Raw genomic sequence first — 12,360 nt, forward strand, 5'->3', positions numbered from 1 at the left:
CTCTTTTACAACAAGAAATTGGGTGCGCGGTGCATCTCCTCGGGGTAACGGCGCTCGGGTCAGACGATCTTTAAGTGCCAGTCGTTTTTTAGCCACTCCTCCCCCGGTAGAGTGGTTCCCGGCGCCCACGCCGCAGTTTGTTCACACACCGATGTCAATCCGCAGTGATCCCCCCGCTCCCCCCCTGGGCGCAGCTGAGAACAAACTCTTTAGGGTCTCAACCCGTTGAAAGCTCTTGTTCACACTGCGTGCACAGCTCAGCCCTCCGCCTTCCCCGTGTAGCCCTTGGGTTTTGTTTCTTGTTCTGGGTTTGAGCAAAGCAAACTGGGGGATGCAGGGGACGGGGGGGGGGGGCGGGGAGGATGCGGTCACACAGCAGAGGAGCACGGCTCTGATTCCCCCCCCCCGCCCCCTTGTGAGGTAGGGGGCCGGAGGGAGCGCTGAGGCGGCTGCAGGAGCGCTATGCCTTTAAGAAGCTCCTGACCCGAACTGTCCTCGCAGGTGTGGGTGCTGGGGGGAGGGGGGCAGAGAAAGAGAGAAAGGGGGCGGTGGAGGAAAGCCCTTTGATTGACAGCCCCCGCGAGCCTCCCCCACAAAGTTTCCTTTCACTCCAAGGGGACTTTGCTGTTGCCATGAAAACGGATTTTGGCAAGCGCCCCTCCCCCCCCGGGGGGGGCAGCCAACTGGAAAAAGTAAAGTGGCAAAGAAAGGAAAGGAGGTGGGGGGCTGGGAAGTGCATGCCAGGTTAGCCCCCCACCCCGTCATGCACCCCACTTCCAAGCTACCGGGAGTCCGGTCAGAATCCAGACAACCAGCCCCCCCCCCCCGCCTCCCAGCTTGGCAAGCCATGCTGGGGGCCATCACTGGGCTTCAGAGTGGGGCTGATGTGTCCTTGTGTAACCCGAACAACAAAGAGCCTTGCGACGAGGGGGGGGGATGCATTTGTAGCGTAAGGGGAATTGCAGCACCCCCTCCCTTTGATCGGAGAGCCAGGATCCGCCGCCACCCTTCAAGATGCCCGGGGGAGAGCAGGGGAGTGGGATCCCCTTCCCTAGGGAGAGCTGGGGTCGCCCCTGCCCTGGATCCCCCATCAACGGCGCGGCGGGGGGGGGGAGCTTAGCTCCGCTGCGGCACCCCCCACCCCCAGCCCGGGTCATTCCGGGGCTGCTCGCTCCCCAGGCACTGGGCTGGGCAGGCGAAGTGGGGTGGAAAAGCAGCTCCGCTTCCCCGCCATCGCGACCCCCTTTGTGCCCCGCACACGCACGGAGCCCAGGGACCCCGCCGCCCCGAACAGCCCCCGCCGCGGGCAGCTGAGGTTCAAGCCCCGCCCGCCTCCCCCAGCAGGACACCCCCTTGTGCGGCCCGCGCCCCGCAACCAGCAGCGAGCAGGGGGCGGTTTGCAGCGGGATGCCCCTGCCTTGGGGGGGGGGATGAATCTAAAACAAACCCGACCAAAAGTTGCCCCCTCCCCAAGATCCGCAGGGGGTAACGTGGAGGGAGGGGCCGTACCCCCTGGTTTCGGGGGGGGGTGGAGCGCCAGGCGCGGGGGGGGGGGGGCGGTGCGAACGGGAGCCCCCTAAATTGCCAACTTTTTTTTTTTTTTTTTTAAACCAGCTGGTCAATTAGCATCCGTCAGGGCCTGTCGGGAGCCGCGCGCTGATTGGCTGCCGGCTGCTCATTTATAGGCCGTCAATCATCTCCCCCCAGCACTGGGAGCGCACCGAGGAGGCGGCCAGAGGGGGGGAAGCGCCCGGCGAGCCCCGAGTTTGGCCGCTTGCAGCAGCCCGCGAGCCCAGGGAGGAGGAGGAGGGGGGAGCCGCACCTCGCAGCCGCCCGGTTCCCCGGCCTCACTTGCCCGCCACGCTGGCGCACCTGCTGCCGGCCCCGGCCATGTACAGCATGCTGGAGGGCGAGCTCAAGAGCCCCCAGCCCGCCCCGGGGGGCCCGGCGGGGGCTGCGGGCAAGGGCGGCGGCGGCGGCGGGGGAGCGAGCGGCGGAGCCGGGGCGGACCAGGACCGGGTGAAGCGGCCCATGAACGCCTTCATGGTGTGGTCGCGGGGCCAGCGGCGGAAGATGGCCCAGGAGAACCCCAAGATGCACAACTCGGAGATCAGCAAGCGCCTCGGGGCCGACTGGAAGCTGCTGAGCGACGCCGAGAAGCGGCCCTTCATCGACGAGGCCAAGCGGCTGCGGGCCGTGCACATGAAGGAGTATCCGGATTACAAATACCGGCCCCGCCGGAAGACCAAGACCCTGCTGAAGAAGGACAAGTACTCGCTGCCCGGCAACCTGCTGGCCCCCGGCGGGGCCGGCGCCGTCAGCAGCCCCGTCGGGGTGGGCCAGCGCCTGGACACCTACGCCCACATGAACGGCTGGAGCAACGGGGCGTACTCGCTGATGCCGGAGCAGCTCAGCTACGGGCAGCATCCGGCCATGAACAGCCCCCAGCTGCCGCAGATGCACCGCTACGACATGAGCGGCCTGCAGTACAGCCCCATGATGTCCACGGCGCAGTCCTACATGAGCGCGGCTTCCACCTACAGCATGTCGCCCGCCGCCTACGGCCAGCAGCCCGGCACGGCCATGAGCCTGGGCTCCATGGGCTCGGTGGTGAAATCCGAGCCCAGCTCGCCGCCGCCGGCCCTCGCCTCCCACTCCCAGCGGGCCTGCCTGGGGGACCTGCGGGATATGATCAGCATGTATCTCCCGCCCGGGGGGGATGCCACAGACCCTTCCAGCCTGCAGGGCAGTCGGTTGCACAGTGTCCACCAGCACTACCAGAGTGCCGGGACTGGGGTCAATGGCACTGTACCGCTGACTCACATCTGAGACTGCTCTGCCGTCAACCCAACCTCACCCCGCTCCTGGGACAGCTGGCTGCTCGCTTGAGCAGACTGGGACTCAATGCACCTCCCCGGGAAGACTTTTTAAAAGGAAGGTTCGATGTCGCGTGTGTTTTTTGTACAAAAAGAAATGGGGGGGGGGGGAGGGTGTGTGGACTGGTTTTCTCTAACAGAGCACAAATGTCTCCTGGGAAGTTTTAAAACCGCAGCCACTTCTTTCCTGGTTTCTGATAGGTTGGCGCTCTCTCTCTCTTCTATTCTTTTTTTTAAAAAAAAATTTTTTTTGCAAAAGCCGTTTTAAAGGTCTGGTCTATTTCAGTTTGAGTGTAGCGGTGGAATGGAAACGTGGCGGGCTTTTCTTCCAGATCAGATGTTTACATTTTTGTCGCCTTTTTTTAAACAAAATAAGTGTCCCTCTCCCCCGTGTCCTGCTCCAGGTTTAATCCGAATCGTGTAGCTTCCACGACCTCGAAGAAGGGAGGGAGAGGGGGGAAAGCTGGGCGGCTCACTAATGCAAAGTCTTTTTTTAACTTATAGTAAGTTTGTGTGTTTGGGTTGTGTGTGGTGTCCCTCCTCCCCCCCCCCCTCAAGCTTATAAACTTCTGTAACTCGGTTTGTGAATTTCACTGTGACGCCGTTTTGACCCTACCACGCCAGAAACGCTTTAGTTTGTCTCTCCGGTTTCTTAAAAGACTTCAGCCTGTGAAACGCTCCTTCTCCCCCCACCCCGAATAAGAGAGATCAATAAATTTTATAACGGGCACCTCCCTTGTCTCCTGGCGATTTGTACGGGGCGGGGGGGTGCAGCCCCACGGTGCCCTGCTCAAACTCTCAGTAAGTGCCGCCCTCCAGCATGTTACTTGGGACACATGTAAACGGCGGGGCTAGAAAACAGCGCGGTGAGGTCTAGACCGGGGTTTGACGCGCGGAACTCAACAGGGCCGTGTGAAGGCTGAAGTCCGCTTCCCGGCCCGGTGAACGCTTAAAGCGAATGCTTTAAACCCTGCCCCTCACCTCTGGCAGTCCCGATCTCTCCTCAACCAGGCGCTGTGTGGTTTTTTTTTTGGGGGGGGGGGGGAGGAGAGTGGGCCCCTTGGGTTTAGTTTCTCGTGCCGGGGAGGGGAATAGGGTTTAGGAAGCAGAGCGGGTGGCGATTTATATACTCACCGCCCCTCGCTTCCTTTTAAAAGTAGGAGCCACTTGTTGACTCTCCAAAGAGGCGTTTCGCGTTCCTAGCTGGCCGGCTGCGTGCGGCGGCTGAAAGGTGCCGCTTTAAATTCTGTCTGGGGAGGGGGCCTGTGCACCCAGGAAAGGTGGGCTGAGCTCTCTTCAGCTGGGAGAAATCTTTATTCGATTGTATTCAAAATCCTGTCATCTTTTCGAGCGGGCGGTTCTCGTGTTTTTAGTCTGCACCAAAATCCAGCACGCTCTTGGCGGTAGGGTTCGCGGAACAGTTAACCGGTTCCCACTTCGTTTATCCTAAAAATACAGCAGTTAGCTCCTCCCTAAAGTCGTTTTGAAATGATAGGAGCACGGTTTGTGTGTAAATCGAGCTGTCCTGCCGACTCCGTGTGTTTTTGAAAACCGAATTAACGCCATTTCGTTCGCACAGTAATTCACTCCTGGGGCTTTATCAAATTAATACCCAATCTTTGTGTGGGTGTTTCTGTTTTTTAATTTAAGTGATGTTGCGTAAACTCATTTTCTGCTCCTTTCGCGTTTGGCACCTGTTACTCTGTATGTCTCAGGGCAGTGGGAAAACAAAATCTCTCACGTGCCTTGAGTGTTTTACGCCAACCTTGCTGTGCCTACTTCGCTCTTCTGCGTGAGAGAGTTTTATTAGCCAAAGCTGTTGGAAAAACACGAATCCTGGCGTTTACACGAGGCTGGTTCGAGCCCGGTCTTTATCAGCCTCTTAATTTTGACTCATCGCCAGTCTCTAGGTGGCTTTCCTAAGGGAAAGAAGGAGTTTGGAAAAAGGGGGTCTCCTTTTGTGACGATCACAGAGCGCTAAACTCCACTTTCTCTGGGCTTCGCTGCATGGCACAGGAGTAAGGTTAAAATATTTCCCCTCGCCTCTCAAACAAAAAGCTGTGAAGAGCGTTTCCCCTTCCAAGCTGCATTTTACCCACTAGCGGTAATTTCCCACCCAACTCAAGAAGTACGAGTCTCACGAGGAGGCTCGGTAATTCATTTCAGACTTTTCCCTGCCGCCAGAGTTTGCCTGGTCACCGACCGAAGTCTTTTAAACCCTCCTTTCGCAAGAGGAGCGCGGGGCCCTGGCTCTGCTCGGGGCCAGAAGGGGCTGCAGCGCTCTGGTCAAGGTCGCGGGGTTCCCCCCGCGTTTGGGGGGCTCCCTGGTAAGGAGCGCACGGGTTTATTTTTAAATAGGAGACACCTGCTTTATACTGAGATGTCCCCTAAACTCAGCGGCCCCTTGCGCCTTCCTTCCCGGGGCTGGTGCTGAAGGAGGTTGGTTTTTATTTTCCCCCCTCCTGGGGCAACACCCTCTCCGCGCTCGATTAAAGAAACCAGGCCGCCTGATGCTAATAACTCTTTTAAGAAAAGGGGATTTATTTATTATTTTATTACCCCTCTCCTTGGGGCCCAGCTCCCCCTCGCACCACCTGAGCCTCCTCTGTTTTGTGCTTGTTTCTGGAGCAGCGCAGGCAAGGGAAAGTACACCAGACAAAACAAGAGTGGGCGCCAATCTGCCCCCAGGCCCCACCGCCCTCAGCTGTCTGCCGAGGGACGATCTCTCTGCCAGCCCCCGGCCTGCGGCCCCTAAAACACTTTGCACCCACACGTGCTATTAAAATGTTTTGCACAAAATGCATGAGTCAGAAAGGGGGCGGAGGGGGGGGCTTTTCAGCTTGGAAAACCTGACGCATCTGCTTCTAAACGCAGACACCCCCCTTTCCCTCCTGTACCCTCTCCTTTTCCGAGCGCTCTCCCTACCCATCGCTGCTGGCTTTGAAAGGGGGGCCCTGGGGAAGGGAACCCGCAGTGTGTCACCCCACCATTGGGGTGGAAGCATTCTTGCAAGGAGAGAGCAGCCCTGTCCTCGCCTTTGTAACCCAGGCCCTGGAGCTCCTGGATCGGTGATCAGGGGACAGACAAGGCCAGGCGGGCTGGGCTGCAGCTCTCATCTCTGCTGGGAGCAAACAAGCTGTGCGAAATCAGGATGGTTTTTCTATCGCCCGCGGGCAGAACCGCACAAGCCCTTTTGCGATGAAAGGGTGCGGTGTCCTCCCGCAAGAACGGCTCCCTTCGAAACCAGAGCGCGTGTAATCACACCCGTGAGGACCTTAGACCCAATTCAGATCTAGTGTAAAAAGGTGAAACTCCGCTGCGAGCCATGGGATTACAGCTGCGTGCCCGAGCTCGGAACTACCTAACCCCGCTAATTCTGCCCCGTTATAAGTGGATCTTCACGAGCCGTGGATCCCCCTCTATCCGAGGCTTTCCTAGGCAGCAATTTTTGGCTTTGCCGGCGTAGAGAACCGGCTAGTCCCCTCTCTGCTCCAGGCCGGGCCGTGCTGTTAATTTTTAAGCAGAACTCCTCATTTTGAGTTCAATGGAGAGCGCTCTCCGGAGTGAACACTGACTGGCCTACCTGTGTGTGTCCCCTGGGTGTCCTTTTCTTCCTTCCAGACACAATATTTCTTTTCCTCCCAAAATATTGTTCAGCTTACAGGGGGTTCAACTCACACCGAGGTTCCCAGCGCTCTAGTTTTGGGGGTGGAGGGGAATCTTCCCTTTTTCTTGTAGAAGAGGGATACGGAGCCAGGCTTATGCAAGGGAGGAAGGCGGAAAAATTACCCCCGAGAGTGGGGGGGGGGTGCTGAAACTGCCCCCATCACACTGGCATGTCCCAAACCTGAGGGTACAGTATCAAACTGAAAGGGAAAACTTGACCGGCAGCTTTTCATCTTTCCTGGGGGCTGCCATTTCTCACGCTCCGTCTCACACACACCCCCCCCCCCAGCTCCCCAAACAAACAAAATAACTCTGTAAAATTGGTTCTTAGGCAAAGGTGGAGGGGCAAATGCTTTCCTTGCACACAACTAAGACATTTTGCTTGTGCTGGGATATGCTTTTAAACTTCAAATTTACTCTGAACAGAGGCACAGATTCTGATCTCAGACAGGCCAGCATGTCCCTTTAGGAACCCCTTGACTACTCCGGATTCACGCTGATGTCACAGGGTTCAGCACATTGTCAGTGAGGGCTGGTGCTTTGGAAATAGGAGAAATCGGATTAACAAATTAAACTGTAAACAGTTATAAGTGCTGCAGAGAACTCACCAATGGACCTAATCCTGACAGGTACTGCGTATCTTCCCCTCCCACTGAGCGTTTATGGTCCCTGAAATGCTTAATCTCTATATACTCATTAGATAATCAAAAAGAAAAGGAGGACTTGTGGCACTTTAGAGACTAACAAATTTATCTGAGCATAAGCTCTCCTGGGCTACAGCTCACTTCATCGGATGCATTCAGTGCATTTTCCACTGAATGCATCCGATGAAGTGAGCTGTAGCTCACGAAAGTTTATGCTCAAATAAATTGGTTAGTCTCTAAGGTGCCACAAGTACTCCTTTTCTTTTTGCGAATACAGACTAACAGGGCTGCTATTCTGAAACCTGTCATTATATAATCAGGTGTTTTCACAGTGAAAATCTGCAGCCTTATTCCCCTGTACCATTTCTTTCAAATCCAGCGCAGGTGAATCCAGCATCCCTGGCTAAATGGATAGAATATCAGCAGTGTCTTGGTTAATAGTGTTAGCATTTAAACGTGGTAACAATATTTAACCTGCTGCGTTAACAACCTGTTGAAAGGAAGAGGGAAAATTACACTGGGTGCTGCTCTGTCTGCAGATTCCAAAATACCGGCAACATCTCGGGTTACATTTTGAAGACTATTTCCTCCCCCAAAGGGCTGTAAAGTGCATTTGATGTAACAAAAACAGTAAGGGAAACTCCTTTTTCAATTTAAAAATTAGGTGTGGGTAGGAGGTAAAAAATAATGGAAAATTAGCAGAGGGATCAATCATAAAGGCACTGGTGAAGAATGTCTGTAGGATTTTTAGGTTTCTTTTTTCACTCACTTTCTCTGTTTCTAACGCTCCTTTATGTAGGGAGAGATGAATGTTAAGTTCAGTGTGAAAAGGCATTTGATTAACAGACATAAATCTAAAGTATTCGTTAGATCAGGGTATTTCCATATCAGAAATGAGAGGAAGAAAATGTACTTCTTTAAGATCACTAAGCCTATATATTGGCTACAAAACACCTCCATTAAAATGTTCCATCTGTCTATGTTAAATGAAGAAAAAAACAGATTCTTTAACAGGCATGAATAAAACTGCAGAAACAAAATAATATGACTGCTTTGAGGCTCTGTCCAACTTGTGAGCACTTTAGTACCAATTATTCTCTACAAGAGCCTGCCTGTCTGAATGATGTGATCACTTTGACTGTCCCCGTGTGCCTATTTAGGGCCTAATCCTGTTTCCACTGGAATCAATGGCATACAATGGTTCAGAATCAGTCCCTTTGTGTCTGGGATGCTGGAAGGAAAAAAGAAAAACTTTAAAATCTTTGCAATAGAGATTTTTGAAATTTGGATGCATTTTCTTTTGTTTTTGACAAGTCTTCTGCAGTGAAGAAGGGTGGCCTTTTGGTTAAGGCCTTGTCTACATGGGGAAATTGACCAGACTAGCTATTTTGGAAAAGGCTAGGCCACAGTAGCTATTCTGGAATAGCTCCCAGGGTGACTTTTTATTGTTACTGCTGAGTGCAGTAATTATTCTGGAATAAAGTGACTTTTGTTCCAAAACAGAGTCCACATGGGGAGCTATTCTGGAGTCACTATCCCAGTCAATTTCTCCTCAGGAGATCAGGGTTCTGTTCCCTCCTCTTCCATAGATCTGTGACTTTGGACAAGCATTAATCTCTCTATGCCTGTAAATCCTTCCCTACTTCACTGGGACACTTTGAGAATAAATCTATAAATACCTGGAGGGCACTCTGATACTGCTCTGACAGAGGCTATATAAATACCAAACCAGATTAAATTGAATTCATTTACCTTTATTTGAGAGAGGGCAGCCAATCTCAGGAGGCTTGTCTAGATAAGAAATCAATGCACCGTTGCCGCTGAATTGATTTTAAACTGGGTTTACACCAGGTTAGTTGAATTTGGAAAGTTACTAGATGAAGCTAAACCAGTTTAAGTGTGCTTTAACCTGGTTTAAGTATGTCTACATTTGAGGTTAGCACTCGTGTAACTAACTAAAAAATCCCATGCATACACCAGCCCAAAGAAGATGAGCCGGGTGACCTGGAGTCCGGAGAATAAGGGGAAATTCAACAGTACTGTAACTTGTGAGTTTGTCATTTATATTTTTACTGCCGCTTGTGACTGAGCCTTGGCAAACTTTTCTATTTGCCTCTCTAGCAGAATATCATGTGTCTTTCTATACCGCCCATAGGAAAGAACTCTGTGTAACCGTTTTTGTGCAGTACTTTCTGCTGTGTGCGTTCGCACCAGGTTGAGATTGTTAATTTCATACATCCCCATTCACGGCATGTTGTACTGATTTCACAAATGATATAAATATATTTGACACAAAGGGAAGAGTCGGAGCATAGCTGTGGCTGTTTGTTAGTCATGTTTAGCGATTGTTCTTGAATGCCCTACACAAGAAAAACGTCTCTCAGAAGTCAATGGGAACTTTACCTGAGTAAAGAGGTCAGGTTTAGCCCTTTGGTGTTGATTTCATTTTCACTGTACTATAACAAATTCTCTTGACAGAAAAGTCCCATATTATTAAACCAAAATTAAGAAGAAATACTTCTGCCTACAGTTCTTTTATTTAGACTCACTGAGCACATTTCATTTCATGGGCACTCTGTACGTTGCAAAGTGACACTTGAAAGTCCTTGATACAAATGTGAAGAAGAAATTATGTTTTATACTTTCCATATTGGGGCAAAGAGGAATTGTTGTTTTGTGAACATCAGTATATAAAGCATTTGTTTTCTGAGTCTCTTTTCTGAGCTGTGCAAGGCTGGGAGAGCATTGTCTAAGCATGAATTAATTCTCACTTCCTTACAACATTGTATTAAGCTGCAGTAAAGAAATCAATAAAAATGTGTGTGTAGCTGTCTTACTTTACGTGTGCATATGTACATATTTATGTGTAGTCTTACAAACTTGCACCATGAGCTGCATGAGTGACTGAAGTAACAAGAGGGTCCCCTCGCTGCACTCCGTGCTATGAAACCGTCTTTAAAAACAGTTGACTCTATTGTGTATTACACAAAGGGATTTTTTTTAAGCTGTTCTCAGGACTAGGGTTCTGTGTGGTTTCTCCTTCTACCCCATTTGTGTCATTGTAGCACAGTTCTCTCCCAACAAACTCTGATTTTCGAAAGTTCAAAGGCTGGATTCTTACTGGGATTCTAAACCCTCTTTGCGCAAAGGGGAAGTCTTCACTGCAGAGCAATTGACACTTGGGTAAGCCTAACCCGGGTGTGAGCAGGAAAGCAACACACATATCAGTCATCACAGAGGGGCCGCACTGCAAAGCCATATTGGAGTTGCTGAGCCCAGACTGGTGCTGCTGTCCCTTTTGTGGAACACTAAGACGTCTGGGGTCATATGCCATGGTTCTTAGTGCTTCACTGCACTGCAGTGCTCTAGGCTTCCTTCTGAAGTATATTGTGGGAGAACTTAATGGTCTTTCTGGGGCCCCTCTGTGGCACGGATCAAGCTCAGGACCCTAACCTGTTCCAATGGTTGGCACTAATTCTGCTCTCATTTTGGCAGCAGGAGGCAGATGCAGGTCAGGAGACATGGTGGTGAGGGGGGCGGATTTCAGCAGTGGCTTGTCCCTCTGAAAAGGCAGTGATGTGCCTTGGTGAGGAGATCATGCAGGCTGCATGCAAACATGGAGCAGTGGAGACAGCTGATGCAGGCAGGCTGTACTAGCTGTGGAATCTTCCTGTGCTGACCGGCAGTTCTGGACCAGAACCACAAGCAGAGTGCGGTGACTACGTTGTCCTGCAGAGCTTGCGATGGCCGGTAGTAGTTCCAGAACTTCTGAGGAACGCTCCCCAGCCTTTCAGTGCCGGTACCTGCAGATGAGGGAGTCTGTGCTAGTCCAGAAGTGGGTTGCTATTGCCATCTGGAAGCTGACTATTCCGGATTGGTACAGGTCAGTGACTAATCAGTTTGGAGATGGCAAGTCAGCTGTGAGTGCAGTGGTGATGGAGGTTTGCAAGGCAATTATTGCAGCAGTTCACCCTCGGTGAAAGCAAAAGCCCTGAAACGGCAGTGGACTTTGAGCAAACTGACTTCCTGAACTGTGCTGGAGTCATGGAGGACACATGTATCCATTGTCTGCCCCCTCCAAGGTGCATGTGGCTTTGTAAACTGGAAAGGATGCTACTCAAGCATTATGTGGGCCTTGGCCAACAATAAAGGGAGGTTCATGGACTCCACTGTTGGACACAGGGTGGGGTATTTTGGAGGACTGGCATTTTCAAACTGGTACAAGCTGGGATTTTATTCCCACCCAATCATATGGACATCAAGGGTTGTGTGTACCCACTGTTACTGTGGGAGACCCCACGTATCCTCTACTGCCCTGGCTCAGGAAGCCCTGCCCTGATGTGAGAGCACCAAGTAGAAAAGGTTTAATTACACCCTGAGCGGGATGGTGGTGGAATGTGCCTTTGGCTGATTGCAGGCAGGATGGCACCGCCGACAAATCCATGTGGACCCCAGTGCGTAATGCCATTGTTGTTGGGGTGTGCTGTGACTGCACAAGGGAAGCGAGGAGCAGGGGGAGAACTTTGCCCTGTGCTGGATTACAGGTCTGGTACAGACAAACAGAAAGTGCACCCTAACTGGGGCTGGGTCAAGAGAACGAGGGAAGTAAGGGATACCCTGTGTGCCCCCGTCTTTGGGATAAGGGATAGTGTGAGCACAACACTATTATGCTGTACCAATTGAATGTTTTCTGCATTGTAAATCTGAGACTTTATTCAAATCTCTGCTTTGAAGTTCCCGTCTTTTTACTGTTTCCCAAACACTCATGCGCCGAGGTATTGAACAGCAAAGCAATTGATTAAAAGTCAACAACACAGGCAATCCGGCTGCCACAAACCAAACCAATGAGCAAAGAAAGCAAACCAGAGAATAAAACCCAGGAGAGCAATGTCCCCTGGAATGGACTTGCCCATCATCAGTGTACCTGTTCTCCTTCCCAGGATGCACTGGGGTGGAATGTATTGGGTGAACCTATCTACCCATGTGCACTTCCCTCCAGGGACTGCATTGACTGGCTCATTCCCTGTCTAGAATTACCCAGTAGCTGCACGACGTGGTAGCGTAGAGGGGAGGTCATTGGAGCAGGTGGGACTGGGACAGGGTCTTTGGTCTGGGCTAGTGTATTCAGCTGCCTGCGGGTCGTCATGCCAAGCAGCAACTTGAACAGTTCCCTT

The 12,360-nt window shown here is 52.0% G+C and overlaps 1 protein-coding gene across 1 annotated transcript; it reads left to right on the top strand.

The window, feature by feature from the left end:
* The first annotated feature begins 1,703 nt into the window (after positions 1-1,703).
* Positions 1,704-2,985, top strand: SOX3 (SRY-box transcription factor 3). Its single transcript, XM_073358855.2, has one exon. The coding sequence runs from the start codon at positions 1,891-1,893 to the stop codon at positions 2,827-2,829; it is 939 nt and encodes a 312-aa protein (XP_073214956.2). The 5' UTR covers positions 1,704-1,890; the 3' UTR covers positions 2,830-2,985.
* Positions 2,986-12,360: the final 9,375 nt, after the last annotated feature.

The sequence above is a fragment of the Lepidochelys kempii genome, chromosome 9 (genome assembly GCF_965140285.1).
Source record: "Lepidochelys kempii isolate rLepKem1 chromosome 9, rLepKem1.hap1, whole genome shotgun sequence".
Classification (NCBI taxonomy): Eukaryota; Metazoa; Chordata; order Testudines; family Cheloniidae; genus Lepidochelys; species Lepidochelys kempii.